The sequence below is a fragment of the Anopheles maculipalpis genome, chromosome 3RL, assembly GCF_943734695.1.
Source record: "Anopheles maculipalpis chromosome 3RL, idAnoMacuDA_375_x, whole genome shotgun sequence".
NCBI classification, from domain to species: Eukaryota; Metazoa; Arthropoda; class Insecta; order Diptera; family Culicidae; genus Anopheles; species Anopheles maculipalpis.
The window spans coordinates 70,389,334-70,409,110 of record NC_064872.1 but is presented as its reverse complement, the minus strand read 5'-3'; the positions used below and the strand labels follow the sequence as shown (position 1 = coordinate 70,409,110).

The following is a 19,777-nucleotide window of genomic DNA, read 5'->3' as shown; positions in this document are numbered from 1 at the left end:
TGTCACGAGATAAAAAGAAAACTTGTCATAAAGGGGGTTACTTCCGCTGGTGGGGCTATTTTTATAATTTTTACATATTTTCTTTTATTGTCTCCCCCCCCCCCCTCTCACTGCGGGATTGCATGCTCATTGGAGCCAACCCCTCTCGTGTATCCGCATGTTCAGTAGATCGTGAAAGCAAAGTGATCTTTCTATCAAACCACCGTGTGTGTGACTGTGCAGAGACGTACACGAGATCGATATATCGTCTGACTCTCTCGCCTAAAGCATCCTCGCACGCAACGATAAAATCGGTGCATCTTGAGAAACAAGGGGGCACAAAAAAAGTTTTGTTGGTCGAAATCCAAGATCTATTCGCTGGGAGAGAAGGGTCCGTTTTCTTTTCTCCCTTTCGGTTGGCCATACTGTCCCGCGGCGGTGTGTGAGTGTCGCCCCAAATGCAATAATACGTGTCATGGGAAGCCGTGTGTGAACAGTGTGTAGCGGTAGCCTCGGTGTGTATAAATGGTATTTGTAATCTACGGCAAAAGAAAAAGGAAAATTGTGAAGCAAAAGGTGTAGAAAATCGCAACGAATCGCTCTTATCGCGAGTGTGGCACGAAGCAAACGTTTAAAGGAATATTTTGTAAAGTGTTGGCAGGTTAAAATTCTCACCCAAGAAAAGCCCATCAAATCAAAACGGGAGCGCGCACACACGAAGCGTAAAAGTGCGAGCGAGAGAGCATGATGGAAATTTACGCTTTCGCTCACCCATACCATCAAGGACAATGATTACAGCGGCGCCAGTACGCCAGCGGAAAGCAGCGCGTATTTAATATTTTGCACCTTTATGGAAGGGTGTCGGGAAGGAATTCGGTACTATGTGAGAGGTGACATTTGATCGTGCACAATTACACACACTTATCGGTGACCCGCTCGCTTCTTGCTACGACGGCATACCATTTTGAATTGCGGGCAAAGGAAGAAAACATCACTACGAAAGCGCAATCAATGAAGGCCGCAACCAGATATAGAAGATCCCTGTACTACCAGTGCATGTGTGTGTGTGTGTGCGGAATGGTGGTGTAAAATGTCGCTCGGAAGTGATTGTTCATGAAAACATAATTTCATCACCACCGTTCCCATCTATTTTCCGCGATATAAAGATGCAATTGTACCAAGAGGAAGGTGCTTCCACAGCCAAAAAGCACAAACACAACTTCGCTTATGTTAACGGGCGTTTAATAGCCGCGATATGACATATGCGTAGATGAGTGAGTGTGTGTGTGAATGTGTTTTGATTCCTGTACGTGAGACACATATACACAAAAGCAGCATCCGTTTGTTTGTGTTGTGGGTTATGTTTACGATCGAAGAAACCCGTACGTTCTGCGAGTACGAGAGAGAGAGAGAGAGAGAGAGAGAGAGAGAGAGAGAGTATAAAACTCACAATTTGGTTGCCTGTAGGTGTGTGTGTATGGCTTTGCACCCGTAGACAGCAGCGCAGCCATTCGGGGTTTTCTCAAACGTTTAACAGCGCATCGGGTGCACATAGTGCGAACAAGATGCCAACAGTGTTGCGCGAGTGTGACAAACAGCTGAGCCATGAGCATAGTGTAGTGTGCTTCAAAAGATGTGTTTGCTGCCCTGTCGCACATGTTCAAATCAATCGATTGTATTGATTTACATTCGGCGTAGCCTAGAGTAAAAGTTGTTCCTCAAGTTTTGTGTTAATTTTTAAATGTGTTTTTCCCTTCTGTGCCAGAAGTCAACATATCCTTTTTTTGACGCGTACTTCTACTTCCAGCTATGTGAAGGTTGGAGAAATATATACACATACACACGATAAGTACGTGTATTGCGCGTGAGACGAGTGAGAAAGTGCATCGTGTGTGTCCGGTTTGTGCTGTGCGAATGGTGGGTCTGTTGTGTGGACCAAAGTTTTTTTTTTTTTATAGAAAATGATGCTCTTTCAGTGCTGGAGAATTGAGCTAATCATACGTACGAATACGGCTCACCATCCGTGACGCGTCGTCGAGTGGTGGTGTACACCGTCGCGGTGGATTTAGCGCCTCTTTTTCCCGGTGTATGCGCTTTTTGTAATCCATTTTCTTCGCGCTTAGTGCTTCCTCAAGAAGCAAAAGGGGTGAGCAAAAGCGTGTTTGTTTGTGTGTGTGCATAGCATAAAAAAACAACAACACAACGGAAACATAGAAGGTGCGTGTACACAGCAGCGGGCAGCATCAGATTGTGTGATTGTGTGTGTGCGAAAGGGAACGAGAGCGCGTTTTCAGAAGCGCGCAGTTGCTAAGCATCCGTTTTTTTGCCAATCGTGTCAGCACTGTTTGTAGAGTGCAAAACTTCCAAAAGCAGCCATGCGACGCAACAATCGCACCCGTGCTGGTGCTGGTGTAGGCGGTGGGGGAGGGGTAGTGGCCGTCCCGATCAATCCGAGTACCAGGCGTGGACACGACAAACGTCAATTGGAAGACTATCGAGAGCTCGAGCTGTTACAGCAACCCAGCAGCAGCAGTAGCTGCAGTACCAGAAACAGCAGCAATCGGAAGATGCCAACACGCACCTCATCACGGCCAGTCGGTACGATTTACACCATCACGAACATAGCGAGCGTGAAAAACAAAATGTCATCCCTACTGTCCGGTTATGGCAAAATGAAGGGTCTGTCCGAGTCCATCGATCCGGCCGCACTCATCGAGCAGGTAGTGGCCGATAAGATGCAACAGGACAAATTGCAACGTCAAAGACAGCTAACGGCGGGTGTTGGTGCCGGTGCGCAATCATCCGGTGGCGGTAACAGTGCCACGTACCGGCAGCTACGAGAGACCCACCTGATCATCGATTCGGATGCAACGAGCGGTGAGGAGGAGGAAGAGGACGATGACGAAGGTGTGAACGATATCTGTCAGCAGGCCAACGATGGGCTGCAGCTGAACGATGACGAGGAAAGTGAAAGGTCCGAATCGGAAGTAAACTCTTCATCCGGTTGGTCCAAGCGGAGGAAGGGAGCCGGCAGGACGGTTGATGCGTCCGCCTGCGACACTACATCGTCCGTGCAGGGTGACGATGTGGTAGAGGATGAGGAGGCGGAAGATGAGGAGGAGTACGAAACGCACGAAGATCCAGAAGATATGCAGGGTGACGAAGAGTACGAGGAGCTGGACGTTGATCAGTACGTGGTGGATGATGAGCAGGAAGACGTGGACGACGAACAGGAGCAGGAGTATGACGAGGAGGAGCAGGAGGAGGAGGACGACGACGGAGATGAGCCGGTCGATACGACGGATGAGCTGCAGCAGGACAATGCGGATGAGGACGAGGTGGAGGAGGATGAAGCGGAGGAGGAAGACGACGACGATGATGACGTGCAGGAGGTGATCGATGTGGAGCAGCACGATCAGATGAGACAGCAGGGAGGCAACGGCAAACAGAAGCAACAGAGCAACAGTAACAGAGCGTCCAAGGGTGGACAGAAGCGAACGGATAGTGTCATCTACAATGGCACGCATACGGCGCCCCAACTATCGCAGGCGGACGTGGACGAGCGGGAGATGATCAAGATATCGGCCATCAACACTAAAGGTAAGCAACAATTGATGGTTTACTTGTATTTGTGTTTGTAGTCCTTGGAACAAATGTCCTTGTCGAAGGATTGATTTTGCGTTTGACAAAGTCTGGCTCTCTTCCTGACCATTTTGCTCAGGATGCCTCTTTTATTTACCTACAGCTTCAAAGATCCTTCTGAGGTTCTCGACGAAGGAGGGCTCTTGTTTCAGAAATGGAATTCTTGTACTACGAATGTTGTAAGTTATATCATGGCTAGAAATTTAAGTGATCGAGCTACGATCGAGACCCTTTTTTGCCAAGAAGGTCCTCAAGCTGGCCGTAAAAGTAACTTTCTCCAATATTTTCTTCATATCATCCGTGTCACGAAGACACGGAACTGTAACAGAGAAATCAGAAGTAACAAAGCGAGTCACCAATAGTTTCGTTTTAAATACGACGGCTGGGTTTATCGATTCGACCGGTGCTGGTGCCTTTGCACAGATACAGATATGTTGTTCATGATCTTTGAAGTCGTCATACTAAATAATTTGGTGACTAAAAACCGCTATAGATTCTCTTTTCAAGAAGCTCTCAATTGTGAGTTCTAACCGACTGTTGGCAGGGAAAATGAATAAACGTAAAACTCATTTTTATTCGTTCAAATAATGTTTGCAATACTCCGTTGTATGATATGAGGCACGTGAAGCGGGCACATCCTGTCCTTCACTCACCGCCCAGATTCCAAGCTGTCAGGAACTGCTGATTATTAGCGTCTCTATCTCTCTTGTTCGACTTTTCGGATCAGAGGGGGACTTGCCGTGTGTTGCTGTTGGCGGGTTTGCCTTGGCTAAGCTTGGCGCATTAAAAACTGACTTTGACCTCGTTTCCTTTCGCGAATGCGAACAGAACCAATGTGAAACCTCCTTCTGTGCTGTGCCGCCTGCCTTCGCGTGAGTACGCACTCTGGGGGTCTGTTTTTGGGGGGTTGACGATGTACAACGATGATGGATCGCAATGTGCGTAGAGCGTGCTCCGCAAAATAAGTGAGGTTAGACTTTATTCTCTACAATTTATTTAATAAAAACTTGCTTACACAACTTGAGTACAACATTTGTTGGACATCTGACATGCTATCCAAAGTCTGCGAATTATCAAAGTAGCCGTTAGAAGTTGGCTATGTGTTGTTGTGCTATGTTTCATGTGCTATCCTGCTGTTGCTAGGGAATCGCTCTGCAGTGTGCATATGTAAAATATTTACCAGAAAAACAATTATCATCAAAGAGCGATCGTACGCCCATGCAAAGATCATCAAACTGCACAGACGAGATCAAGGCGTGATTTTTCCGCTTCATTGTGGCAACTCAGCTCAGCAGAAAGCATTATTTATGCGCTGGTCGGATGCTAACGAAATGGTGCAGTATATTGACGTTTGAAAATGTAAAAACCAACACTAAAACGAGCGATACCTCTTGAATGGCTTCCCGATCGCTCTGCTTCTTCGTACCTTCTGTACCTAGGGGGTTTTCTTTTCCAAACCCTCTCACGCCCAGAAGGTCGCGATTTTACTGCTGCTGCTGCTCACCCATACATGCTTAAAAATAAACCAAACCCTCCCTCCCCCATAAAAAAGCAATCCCTTGCACCGCGTAGGTATGCGTGACTGACTGAGAATGCACTAATGAAAGACCTGACGTGGGCCGATCGGTAGAAGAAAGTGGCTAGCAAAGCAGTTGTGGAGTTTTTGGCTCTCCCCCTATCATCATCGTCGTGGCCTCACCATTTCAGGGGTAGTTTTTGGGTGCTTTTTTGCATATTTTCGTCGAGTGAGATATGACTCCGAGGTACTCCGAGCACGGTTCCGCTATTTTGGGGGGGAGTTTTTTCGCTGCCCGACACCCACATCCGGGGAAATGGAATGAAAAACAACAAGCGCAAGCTGTACCATATGTGTGTAGGTTTTCAAAATGCACTTGCATGTTTCGTCGCCGTTTTGCCCATGATCCACACCATCCGGACGTTGTTGTTTGATTTGGTGTAAAGAAAATAGCCTTAGGACTTTCGTTGTGTTTCCTCTTGTTTGCATTTACCACCGTTTTATTGCTGTGTACACTCTGCTCTGCCCTTTGATGCACACACTGCTGATCCACGTGGCACGTGGTTCGGTCACTCTTCAGCAACATCGCTCGAAAAGGTCCACACTTCCGTGCCGTATATCGTTTTTTCGATATAAGTATGAAGAATTATGGAATAAAGAAGGATCCGTCAGGCTACGTGTGGTTCGATTTTTCGAAAATTTAAATTCATATTTTTAAATAGTATAAATACATTCACCAAGTGTTGCAGGGAATTCCCCGTTCCGATTGATGCTCCTTTTTGGAGCCCAACTACAACGGTGTATGTTATTAAAACCCCAAGAAAGCATCTACATGCACATACATACACATGCCCCCCGGACCTTGTACTTTGACCCTGAGCGAAACAAAAATAGTGTGGTCGAACAATGCGGTCAGTGACCGGAAGAAGGGAACAGACAAGGCAAAGCGTTTGACTTGCCTTGCCTTGCCTGTGTAGGGATGTGTGTGTATTACGTGCGGAGGTTTTGTAATCAAATTGCTATCAAAATACGGGAAAAGCAGTGCGTATCTATTTATTTTTAATTTGTTAAGCCACAAGTGTAAGAAATATGTTTGTGGGCCATTTACGGGATTGGAATTTACTTTTTGAAATCCAAAAATATTATACTGCCTAGATGTGGAAATAATTCCCAAAAACAATAATTTTTTTTAAAAACTGTTTCTAAAAACATTCTTAAAGATGTATAACTTACGCAGTAATTTAAAGGCCATGGCTTTTAATTGTATTATCTTCCTTTTGCGAGCATACAAAAGGAAGTGAAACCACAACATAATTGTGTTAATAAAAACAGTACTTTTTGTGGTTAAATCATGTACGACGCAACTAGTTTTATTATAGTCGATAGAGATTAGTGAGGGCTGACTATCCAACTACATGGTGTCAGTACGTCTCGAAAGCCATTAGATGACCTTGGGATTCTAACTGGTCATTTAGCCAAGAAGATTTGTTGTGTGTTTATTTAAAGTATAACTGACTGCGTCGTATTGTCAATACCGCTTGTCAACACAAACATGTCACAAGACATTTCCTCCCTGTCGTTTACCTTATCCCGGGCATACTCGCCTGCGATCAGTGTTCTCCAGTGCAGTCCAGCAGTGACATTCCAAGCTCGCTCTGATCAGCGTCCAATCTAAGAGTGATCGACAAGTTCCACTCTGCAGCAAGTAAGAGTGACTTCGCTGCACTCGAGAATGAACCCACCAAACAACCCGAAGCTAACACCAACGCTGTACTGTAAATAGCGCCTGCCTCCCTTTTACGGCAGTGTTGGAATCGCCCTCGAGTGCTGTTGCCGCTGTAGATGAGCATTCAATGCGAAATGATTCGACATCAGTCAAGACATCATTTTTATGAATGCCCGGTCTACAGAGAGCCCATCGAACCAAGGCCGCAGGGACACTTGCGGAGAGATCAAGTAAAGGAATCGCCCGAGTTCATTCGCCTCCCACATGCACTGCCAGCGAGACGGGGAAAGCTGCTGTGGAAAACGAAGGAACTCCTGGACGCCTGTTTTGGCCAGTGAGTCTGCCTTCTCATTGCCGGGGATTCCACAATGAGCAGAGGCTCAAATTAGCGAAATCCTAAACGCCTTATCGACGCATTGAGTCAAGCAGCTGAAATGATTTTGATGGTAAGGAAATCCTGACTCTAAACAGCCTTCGAAGAAGATGTTTAACTGATTGGGAAATATGATTCTTGCGTGTCCAACTCCAAATATGTCGCATTGAAGTTTGAATCCCCACCAAAGAAAACGGGACAAAATATCAACACTAGAACTAACAACATTTTCACGCGTGGAACTGTACCTCGATCAGTCAAACTGACTGGTGGTGAATTTTCAAGATTTGGTTCACTTTTAAAAATTGTTTCAGTTTGTAGACTTTGATTATTAGTACGGCAGATTGTCATTTTTATCATCATTGAGTTAAAACACGAAGCAGAATAAATCATTAAGGCTTATGCTGTTGTGTTGCAACCTCGTAAATTCAAAACGTTCATAGCCGAATGCTTTGCATCAGGCTTTTTACTAATCAAACTGTAAGCCCTCGGCCACACACGACCGAAACCGACCGAAACGAAAATTGTGGTGCAAAACAATTAGTTATTTCGTTCGATTTTTATAAATATTATTAACCAAATTACTTTGCTTTTATGGTCAAATAACATTTTTGAAAGGCCTGATTGTTTTGGACAAACCCGCAAGAACAGCGGAACAGTCAGAGAGGCGTTACGAAGCGTTACACTTTGATGTTTCTGTTGTGTGTGTCCCCGGACTAAAACGATCTTTTTTAGCTTATTATGGAATAGACTTTATATCGTATCAGATGACCCTATAGACAAAATTGCCATATTAACACACTACTAAGGGTTTTTTCAATACAAAATTTTCCTTAGGTAGTGACTTAGTTGGCGGATTTACAAAGAATTTGTCAGTAGGGAAGTCTACTCGCTATCGATATTCACCTTTATTGTGAGTATTTTTTACTGAAACAAGTTGTTTATCACACGACAAGGCACCCATCAAAATGACTGTTTAATGTGTAAAAAAAAGTTGAACGATAAAAAATAATTACAGCTGAAAGGTGGCAGTTCTAGTGTCTAAGCAAGCAAGGACACTCTCACCAGTTTCATCGTTTTGCGGACGGAAAAACTTTCTCCCGCTTGGCATACCGTTTACAGACGACCTTCTTGAAGGTCTTTCTTTCTCGTTCGCGTTTTGAAAATCGCTTCGCGGCTCGGGTGATAGAGGTTCCGACCGGGTAAAGGAGGGGGTTGGTTGCGAGAAAGGTTTCCAGTCCAATCCGCGTGTTCCCCAGGTCAGGAATTTGTTTCAGGGACTGCACTCTTGTGGAATGTCTGTAAAAGCGGTCGATCGATTTTGTCACGATGGATTGGTGGTGGGTGGATGAGTACTCCTACATACCAAGACGGGACAGAACTGCATTTAAAGCACAAAACAACTACAAAAAAACATCAAGAGAAGGTTTGGTGTAGTTGTGGGGTTTTTTTTTTGCTGCGTTGTTGAGAGCAAGATGCAGCTGCAGTACATTGAAAACGCAAAAAAAAACAACAGAACATCGTTTTTGCTCTTATTTTCTTACTTTCATTGGAAAAACCATGACCAACATCAGTGCAACCTGTCTGGTGGTGGGTTCTGCATCGTTTCTTGTCTATGTGGGGACGAGGATAGGGCATGAGGGGGTAAGATTAAAATTCGTCTCACTCGAAGCAGCAAAGTGCAGACAACAAAGACACCAGCTCAGACACAATAATTTGGAACATTTGGATTTTTTAGCGTCACCTTTTTGCTGTTTTTGCTTTTTGCTGATAAGGTATGAGTGAAGAAGAGAAACTTTGGATGTTAGAAATCGATCGTTTTGCATCACTGGCAACATAGTCAGAAGAAGCTTTGCTACATATTTATTCTAACTGATTTTCTTTACGATCACCCCGTTCTTTTTCGCCATTTTTCAACGCTTGATTACGATCAAACAAAACTTTACCTTCAAACTTTTGAGCAAGAAAATAGTATTTTATGCCTTTCTTGGCTTAACGACCTGCTGGATAATGCCGGCCATTTAATATGGCTTACGAGCCTTGCTGATTCCATGTAGTTGGATAGTCTAGTCCTCACTACGGAGAATTGAAACTGGATGGGAAATGTTCAGCAGTCCTACCGTGTAAAGAAAGACCTGTCCTTCCGAATGCGTTCTAGTCTTCTACGTCATTTCATGCCATCTTTCGGAAAATCGCGCCACAAGACTCAATACCAGGCTGAGGCTCTTCAATGATTGTTATTTAATATAATTTTAATAATTTCGCCTTATTTTTGTGTAATGTAAAAATATTTATTTGCACTAGTCAAGGTCCGGTAGAACCTACCCTTGACTACCCTTGAGGGCCTGGTTTGTTGATGGCTTAAACCAACACTTTTTATCTGTCTTGAAATTGACTGTCCATTTTGTTCGCTTTTGAAATTGTTTCCTTCTTTAAGCAAGGTTGGATGGATGGATTATGACTTAACTAATAACACACTAAGATTTTAGGAACAAATGGAAAAAATACGCATCGCGTTCCTGTGTGTATACACCGGTTAGTGATGCACTCGCCATATTGTTGCACCACACAACAACACACCGGGTCGGACGGAATTTATTGCGTGTACTTTGGGTGGAAAATAATAAGGACTGTGCATGATGTGTGTCTCTAATAAACCTGTAACGTCGCGTAAAACCTTCTGGCAAACACCAACGAATGTTGTCGTAGTGCATTTGCGGGGGGGAGGCAAACAGTAGCAGCAGCAGTAGTAGTAGTAACGGCTGACGGCCTCTGCATCATCAAGCACACGGATGATGTTTATTTTTTCGCATTTGACGTACAACGAGTACTACGCCGTGGTGTTGTGTTGGTGGTTGCGATGATCGAGAGGCCATACATCAACGTGTTTTGGTGCAAGTTTTGCTTTATGTAAATTTATTCTTCAAAAACTTTGTTTTTCTCCATTAAAAACGGATAAGGTGCATACATTTTCCAACGTCTTGCTGTGTGTAGGTGCGAGTTCCGATGCGTGTGTTTCACGCGACACAAAGTATTTATTTTCATTGGATGCACACAAGACATGGAATGGTTCAAGATGTTTGTGCAATGTACATGAATGCACGTTTGTGCTGGTTTCCACAAGAACATACAATACCACGGGGGAAAAATTATGGAATGAATACAATTTGCGCAATATTACACTTTTAAATTACACTTAAAAAATAATAATTTGGAAAAAAGAATAAAAAGTAATTTTACTTCATTCTGCTTTTCTTCGAGGTGCGCAGAAAAATGCTCTCTGGAAAATTATTTACCACTGTTCCTTAACAAAAAGTCATTCGTTGTTTCGTGTACTAAAATTTTATTTCGATAGCTTCCTTTTTCTTTCTACCTCCAACTTTCACTTCCACGTTTGGCGTTTTTGAGGGTAAATTGAAAATGAAAGTATATTTTCTCTGGTGGTGTTGTGTTGCTCCCTGCTCGTGTGCTTCCCAGTTAAAGGAACGTCATGAATCATCAGCTGACACTTAAGGAGGTGTTTTTTCATCGCCATTGTGTTGTGTTGAGGGGTTTTGGTTGCAAAATAGAAGTAAAGCAGCGGTTTTTTTTTGTTCGTATTAGTGGACTACACTCAGCCAAGTCGCGCCCTTGGGAGTGTGTGATTGAAATTGTTTTCATTATGCAACTGTTTTTTGTTTTACTTCTCATAAGGCAGGTGAGAAATTGCGATCCTATTTTGCAACAAAAAGAAAGTTTTCGCATTTATTTTTCTTTCCAACGAGGTTACCAAGAAATGCAGAGGGTCATGAAGAATGTGTGCATTTTAAAACATCTAGCAAAGATGGGTAGTAATTTCTTTAAAGCTATTGAAAATGTTCCACCACGCAAAGCTCGCTCTCCCGCAAGGTGAGATGTTTAAAAACAAAACAAACAAACAACACGACGGAGCATGACAAAGCAAATTGGAGAAAAGCTTACAGCAAAAACAACACAACGGGCGCCTATAAAACGTACCGTAGAAAATCAGCATCAGCGCTATGGAAAAAAAACATGGAACGATAAAATATAATGAGGCCATATTCTGCTGCTGCGCCATTTTGAAACGGCGCATTTCGTTTTGAATGGTTCATATTTTTTTATTAAAACATTTTAAACCGCATTTTTATCAAAAATGTACTAAGTCGTTAATGTTCTACTAAGATTTTGAGACTATGTAACCGACGTAACGCATAACACCTTAAGCTAACGTTTAAAATTTTTGACAGATATGTATATTCCGGTGTATTGTGTGTTTATTGCACTCGAGTCGAGACAGCAGATGAAGTGCTTTGCGTAAGTGCATGCGTGTGCCGGGTCGAGATTGAAGTTTTCCACCCCTTTTTCCTTCCTTCCCCGACATTTACCGACATGCTGAATAAGGGGGAGGGTAGTACTATGCACAAACACACACACACACACACACACACACACACACACACACACACACACACACACACACACACACACACACACACATACATCACCAGTGTATGAATGCTACAGGTGTTATTGTTTGTTTGAAACCAACATAACCATAACATGCTTGCTCTCGCCCACAAAATCCTCCCTATTTCGTGCAATGTAAGAGAGAGATAGAGAGAGAGAGAGAGCTGTCACTCACGAAGCAAGAGAACCTTCAGCATAGTATTTTTTTTATGCTGTATTGTTCGTTAGTGTATGTGAGGAAAAACAACATTCCTCTGCAACAAACGGGTTGCTGTGGCAAAACAACACAAATCCGGCATGTTGGCATGTGAGAGAGGAGCTGGCAAAAAACGAGAGAGAGAAAGAGCGAAAAACAATACGCAGTTATGTAAAGCTAGATTTCACTGCTTTCCTAACTCATAGTACAACAACACACGCACACACACATTCTCCCTTGCTTCTATCGCGAAGGTCTCTTCTATCCGCGAAGGAGATGGCAGCAGCATAACAGCGGAAAAACCTGCGCGTGTGGAGTTCCGTTAGGTTTGTGGGTTGCTTCGACCGTTGTGCCGGCCTTCGGAATTAGCAGTTCCAAAGTAACGGAAGTAACTCACGACTAACGGGTTTCCACGGGCATTTGTAGTGGAAAATAGAGGTGGAACTCACCAATGATTTTCTTTTTGAATGGAATGAAGCTACAATGTGATTTAAATTTTATCATATTACTAAATTTAAGGGGTAGCAATACGGCCTGGCCGTCCCTCATGAATAAAAAAAAAAAAAAAAAAAAATTTAAGGGGTATTTTTTTCCACGAGAGAGTTGCCTGATTTTTTTTCTTAAGTAACAATAAAACACTACGTTGTTTTGTACTACACTTTACCGTCCATCTCTGATGACTAGCATTGTGCGCAGGTGGCAATATTGCATGGCTTACTATTACTATTACGCGCGGTATCCAGCACTACCACTACGAGCCGCAATCCATGCATGCAAACACACACACACCGCTACACAATCAAGTTAGCGGCATAAACGTACGCAAACGCAAGAAGTAGGTCATCAAATCATGCTTCTCTCGCCCATCCCATCCACCTTCTCATTATTATGCCGCCCATCCATCCCAGCCGGCCCGCGAAGAGCAGCGAAGCCCACGAAGAATCTTTCGTTTTGTCGTGTTGTATCGACTACCATCACCTCCAACCACGCTTGGTTACTTGTTGGTGGTGGGACATGGCGCCCAAGCCCTTTTTTTGAAAACGATGAGGGAGAACCAAGCACGAAAGCCTGGTGGCGAACGTGCGGAAACGATCTGTGTCGTGACACCATTCTCGAGAGCAATATACATACCACCCCACGCCGGATGGCAAAACTGACCCATCCCTCTGGGGTGACCCATTCGATCGAAAAAGATGGCAATGAGCTTGTATGATTATTATCTACTTTAAGAGCATATTAGCATCCACATTATCAAATGCAAATGAATATAAAAGAGTTATAATTATTCCCTTTCCTTCCAGTTCAACTGAACGATCAGGACAAAGTGAGTTTGGATGACTTCGAGATGCTTAAAGTCCTCGGAACGGGAGGTAAACAACTTGACTCGTTGTGATTTATGGTTTACACGTGTTGTGCTAATTGTAACTCTGCCCCTCCCTCTCCCTTTCTGCCTTCATGGATCACCTTAATAGCCTACGGAACGGTATACTTGGTCCGCAAGCTGACCGGTGTGGACAAGAACAAAATCTACGCCATGAAAGTGCTAAAGAAGGGTATCGTCAGCCTGAAGAAAAAGACCGCCGAACACACGCGAACCGAACGACAGGTTGATTTGCTCGGGAATGCAAAATGAGGAATTTTTGCTCATTTTTTCCCCTCCCTATCTTGCAGGTGCTTGAAGCGATACAGGAAGCTCCGTTTCTGGTCACGATGCATTACGCCTTCCAGACGGAATCGAAGCTGTACCTCATCCTGGACTACGTGATCGGGGGCGAACTGTTTACACTGCTCTGCAAGCGATTGCTCTTCGAAGAATCGGCCGTACAGATCTACATTGCGGAGATAATCGTTGCAATTGAACATCTACACAAGGTATGCTATATACACAACGTCCTTAGTAGGATAAACACTAATCATACCGTTTTTACATACCCTAGCTCGGAATTGTGTATCGGGACATTAAGCTGGAAAACATTCTCGTTGACGCGGACGGTCACATAGTGCTCACCGACTTCGGTCTGTCGCGCGAGCTCGTCTACGAGAACGAGCGTGCCCACAGCTTCTGCGGTACGGTCGAATATATGGCACCGGAAATACTGAAACCGACGCAGCAGGGCCACGACACGGCCGTCGATTGGTGGTCGGTCGGTGTGCTTACGTTCGAGCTGCTTACCGGTGCCTCACCGTTCGCCGCCGAACCGAACGATATTGCCCGGCGTATCACCGAGACGGAAGCGATCATACCGGAAAATCTATCCGCCGAAGCGACCGACTTTATCCGCAAGCTGCTGGTGAAGGATCCGAAGCGACGACTCGGTAGCGGTAAAGCGGATGCATCGGAACTTAAGTCCCACCCGTTCCTGCGGTCGATCAACTGGTCGCGGTTGGTACGGAAACAGATACAGGCTCCGTTTCCACCGGTGGCTGAGAATGATCGTGATACGCGCAACTTTAGCTCGGAATTTACCAAGCTGGACGTTTCGGAAAATCCGTGCAATCCGCCAAAAAATGCAGACCGGTTATTTAGAGGTAATGTGTGTTTTGTTTTGTCGGTACGCCGATCAGTTCCAGCGTATATAATGGTCCTAAATTTGCCAATCGTTTCCTTCCACAGGGTACTCTTACGTTTCGCCTAAGCTCCTTACCAAAACCATCGCCGATCGGAACAAGTTCATCCCGATCCACAATATGCGCCCGCAGGAGAACTACATCCGGCAAACGGCATCGAAGGTATGCTCCTTTTTTATATAATTAAATACTCGAGAAGTCCCCTGGCGAAATTTGTTCATCACTGTGCGAAAGCGCCCAAATGCATGCAAAGCGTACAAAACATGTGGCCAGGGTTGAACGGTGTGTCTTTAAAATGATTGGATTAGTTGGTATAAAATCGAGTCTTACCGGATAAGGCATTTTGTATTAATATGCGTCCTTTTTTTTTGTGTGCCAACAGCAATCACCCTTCTTCCGCAAGTACACCCTAACGAACGATTCTGCAATCGGCGTCGGTTCGTACTCGACGTGCTTCAAGTGCCAGCGGTTACGCAGCAGTAGCTACTTCGCCGTCAAGATCCTGTTCAACCATCCACATACGGTTGGGTTCGCGAAACACGAAGCCGAAGCATTGCGCGAACTGCAAGAGCACCCGAACGTGGTACAATTCGTCGAGATGCTGGAAGACAAGGACTACCTCTATCTCGTGCTCGAGCTACTCGATGGTGGTGAGCTGCTGCAGCGCATCAACCGACAGCCGGGCCAACAGACAGAGTCACGCATTCGGGGCTACTTTTCGCAGTTGGTCGATGCGGTCGCTTTTATCCATCGGCAAGGTTATGCCCATCGGGACCTAAAGCCGGAAAACGTTATCTTCGAGCGTGCGGCTAGCGATCGGTTACGGTTGATCGATTTCGGATTTGCTCAGCGGCTTGATAGTAATACCGGTGAGGGAAGAATACCGGCCGGTACGCTGGGCTATACGGCGCCGGAGGTTATTAGCGCCATGAAAACTGGAGCCACCAACACCACCAACACTTCGTACTCGCTCGAAACGACCGATCTGTGGTCGCTCGGTGTCATCCTCTACACGATGCTGTGTGGTCAGGCACCGTTCACACCGCGCCAGTTCTTCGGGCACGATAATCTCGCCTCGACCTCGAAGCAGATGGAAATCATTACCGACAAAATACGGCGCGGTTCGTTCGATCTTAGCTCCAGCATCTGGATGGGTGTGAGCGAAAGTGCGAAGAATTTGGTCCGTGCGCTGCTCACCGTCAATCCGGAGCAGCGCATTACGATGCAGGAGCTGCAGAGCCACGATTGGTTGCTGTGTGATGTGAGCAAGCGAAGAGGGCAACAGCCATCGCTGGCCGCGTACAGCCGCGGTTTGTCGAGTCAGGCGAAGGTGTCGTTCGACAAGCTGCAGATAAACGTGCGCAACACGTACGATGCATTTAAACTGGCGGAGGAGAATGGTTTCCGGTTGCACCGGGAAGGTCCTATCCGGCGAAGAAGCTTAGGTGGTGTAATGCTGCAGACGCAAACGACGGTACCGGCACGGCGAACGACGAGCAATGGAGCAGACAAGTCTAGTTCGGTAACAACCGTAGTGCCTAAACATCAGAACGCTCTCAGTAGTAGCAGTAGCAGTAATAGCAAAACCAAACGAATGCATCAGCAAAAGAGCGATCTACCGGTGTCCAGTACGAAATCGATCGAATCGCAGTATAGCAGCTCGATAGAGGAAAGCTCCTCGAGTGGGATTGGGCGTAGCAAAAGCAGCAAAAGCAGTCTGTCCCATTCGGGCAGCCCGATGCGTGACACGCGCCAAATGTCCAACAGTTCCGTTGTGATCGTAATCGATGAGGATGAAGATGAGGTACGGCGGGATGTGCACAGTAGATCGGAGCCAGATGTGAACGTTGCGGTAGCAGCGAAAGAACCAACGGAAGTGTCAATTGCAGTTGAAGATATTTCGCTTGGATCATCGGATAGTTTGACGAAACAAAAGACGACGACCACGGAAGAAAAGGTAGTGGACGAACAGACCGATGAAATTGCGATCGATGTAGAGGAGAATGAGGAGGCAGCGAATACGGTGGCTCAGCAGCCAGAAGAAACGGTGGTGATGGTGGTGGACTGTAACAGAAAGTCAGCCGAAAACAATAACAACGAGGTAGTGGATGGCAGTCTAGTAGGGTCGACGACGAAAGAGTCGTCCCATCGGGAAATTGAGAAATCGACAAAGAACTCCAGTAAGCCACGTCAAGCGAAACCGCCACTTCTTTCGTCGCACGAAATGTCCTTAGAAGTGCGGCAAATAATGAGCGAAGAGAATTTTTCCGATACGACGAAAGAATTGCTTGGTGCCTCGATCGACCTAGAACCTGTGGTGTGGGCTGACAAAGAAAACGAGCCAACTTCTTCGGTTAAACCCGTCAGCAGTAGGAGTGGTAGCAGGCATAGCAGCAGGGTAGTTAGTAATGCGGTTGATGTACCGACCGCACCAAACCGGACAACAAAAGTGACGATTAAAAAGGAACGTTTAGAGGCGCCCTCTGCAGCGGATAATGGTTCCGTCGTCTCCAAGAAGCCCTTGGAAAATCACCTGTTCGAACCGAAGCTGATTAAGCGCGAATGTGTAGCATTACGAGACAGTAATTATAAGCTGCCGGCACGGACACTTTCCGCCCAAAGCGACGTAAACGGCATGGCCAATGATGTAGTGTACCTTGGTTACGTGAACGATGAGGACGCACCGTACTGTGGGTTCGAGGAAGAGGAGTGTGAACAATTCATTGGCTGCTCCGAGTACGATCAGATCATACGCTCGAAGCTGTGGATGATGCGCATGAAGCAACCGACGCCTGGTGAAGGCTATCCGTACAGTGTGCTGGGTGTGTTCGATCAGCAACCAAGACGGATAACCAAACGCCGGGCGGAAGTAGATGCGATGGACGAAAGATTGGGCGTTTTTGCTGCTGCGATTGTTTGCGAACCACGCCCAAAACGATTGCGGCAAATCGAACGGAAAAACTATTCACTGTCGAGACGATACACGATAGCGCCTGGATTGCCCGGAGAGCAGCAAACGATCTTTGTTAAGCGGGAAGTGTGCTGAAACCACCCCCGGGGACACAGGGCATGAGCAACCGGTCCCGCGAATGTTTGTGTGTGTGTGTGTGAATAGTTATGATTAGAGGTAGGAATTTGCTATTTATTTATTACTTTACCAACCAAAGCCTGCCGGGGGAAGATGGCGAAAGCAAGCAGAGAATGCAAGCAGTTATTATAAGTTGAGACTTTTCTCCTTTGCTGCTGTTGTGCAAAATTTACCTAATTGTAACCTAATTTACCTTATTTTAGGCGTGTTTTGTGTTGCTTTTTTCTTTTATATTGTCCGTGTTGAAAGATCGGTACCGCGTTATAATCCTTGTTTTTTATTAGGTAGCTTCATATACCATTTCTTCCCTACCAGTCTTTTTTTTTACTGATGTAAGTTTGCATCTTAATTGATTAATAGCGCAACGTAGGGCTTTACAAATTTTAAGTCGCAAATGTGGATACTAACAAAACAGGTGGTTCTGGTTGAAGGTTTTCTCTTTTTTACACCATTAGCGCGAGTTTTACTTTTATCAAGTTTTACGTTACACACGTAAATTATCACTGTACTGTATATTATTTGTTATTTTTTTTTGTACTATGTATCATTTTATTTTATATTTCTATTCCCGTTTCTTTTTACCATGTCGCGGTTTTGTACATTTTTTTTTCATTTAGCTATCAGAAATTATACAATCGTTTATTTTGTGTATGTGTGTGTGTGTGTGGGTGTAGTACATACATACAAAAAAAAGAAAGAGAAAGTGCACTTACAATGAAGCAAACAAAAATGGGGAAGATTAATCTCCATTTTCAGGACGAAAGTGGCATAGAACTAAATCCAGCACATCGTATTAGTAGTGTGCGAAGAATCTCATCTCGGATTGTGGTGCGTATTAGGTGTAGGAAAGGACGGATACATTCATGGTTCTCAGCAGACAAACAAATCAAAACCGCACACATACATACACACAAGCGTTGTACAATTAGAGTAAGAAAACACGGTGATTCACGGAAAAGAAAAGTTTGAGAATCTTCCATATCCTTGTAAAAAACCATGCACACACATAATATTATGATCGTTCGACGAATTTAAAAAGTGCGTTTTCCAGCAAAAACACGCATATAAGTTTATGCGAAAGGAAAACGGTACATTTGCATATCTATTGTGCTAAATAGAAATGATTTTAAAATAAAAATTGTATATAGGAAACTCTTTTGCTAAAGAAACCATCAAATCCGTACTCTTTTCTTTAAGGACTCATAGTTTATCTACGAAAATCCGTGTGTGTATGTGTGCGTTTGCGTATGAGCGCAGGTGCATGAGAAAGAAGACCAAAGTAGTAAAGCAAAACAAGCCTTAAAAGGAAGAAAACCGGGCATAGAAACAGCACCTTAAGTAAGCAAAAAAAAAATGCAGTTTATGAGGGAAAATCGAAAACTGCAACGGTTTGCTAAGCGAGTTTAAATGTGTATAGTGGGGCTAAATGGAACGTAAATTTTGTTATTTGTATCTAGGTATAAATTAACACAACAAATCCATAAATTTTACAGACCGACGACGAGGGCCACGAGCCGTGGTGCCGATCGATAATTAACGATAAATACCTTTGGCAGTTTGTTAAGTAAACAAAGTAAAAAAGAAACTACAGCAAAAATTGTGGAAAATAAATTATACTATTATGTTCCATTAATTTAAAATTCTTACACACAATTTATGATATGCACAATTGCGATGGGGAAGGAAAATTTTATGAAAACTAGCAATTACAAACAAAACAAAAGCGTATGTATGTGTAAACATTTATTGAAAACTATACCGCCTCCGAATATGAAAACCATCTCACTGTCGGTGTGATGCTTCAAAGAGGTTTAAGATTGTGCTCGTGCGCTGTATTTGATTTGTAATGAGAGACCTGAGAGACAGCACACAGCTCTAGGGGGTAGAGGATGCATCAGGCATAGAAGTATAATAGTTAAGCAAGCAATTAATGCTATAAATATTCAAATTTATGGTTTTATCGTTGGAGTTTACGTTGCGTAAAAAAAAAAAACGTTTGATATAGGAAAGGAAGTATGTGCGAAAAAAACGGAATTAAAGCTAGTTGAGGATCGTTGGAGACGTTAACGATGTGTGAGTCCATCAGAGAAAGAGACTGTACGAAAGGGAATGCAAAAAAAGGAAGGACGATGATAAAAAAGAGAAAAACACATTAAATTAAGATATATAAAAATGCAAAAACATTTAGTTTGATAAGTAGTTACACAAAAACAGACACAAAA

At 44.3% G+C, this 19,777-nt stretch overlaps 3 protein-coding genes across 4 annotated transcripts in view; all 3 read left to right on the top strand.

Annotated features, from left to right (window-relative positions):
• Nucleotides 1–19,777, top strand: part of LOC126561269 (triple functional domain protein) — a 163,905-nt gene that overhangs the window by 3,639 nt on the left and 140,489 nt on the right. The gene's annotated exons all lie outside the window — the stretch shown is intronic.
• Nucleotides 2,337–17,513, top strand: LOC126561330 (uncharacterized). Its single transcript, XM_050217404.1, has 7 exons — nt 2,337–3,579; nt 13,201–13,269; nt 13,372–13,505; nt 13,571–13,771; nt 13,837–14,428; nt 14,514–14,629; nt 14,850–17,513. Exons 1-7 carry the CDS (start codon nt 2,355–2,357, stop codon nt 17,511–17,513), a joined length of 5,001 nt encoding a protein of 1,666 aa, XP_050073361.1. The 5' UTR covers nt 2,337–2,354.
• Nucleotides 11,784–19,777, top strand: part of LOC126561552 (WD repeat-containing protein 47) — a 228,377-nt gene continuing 220,383 nt past the window's right edge. For both annotated transcript variants that reach the window (XM_050217769.1, XM_050217768.1), the window contains exon 1: nt 11,784–11,791. The gene's annotated coding sequence lies outside the window, so the exon portion shown is untranslated. The remainder of the gene's footprint in view (nt 11,792–19,777) is intronic.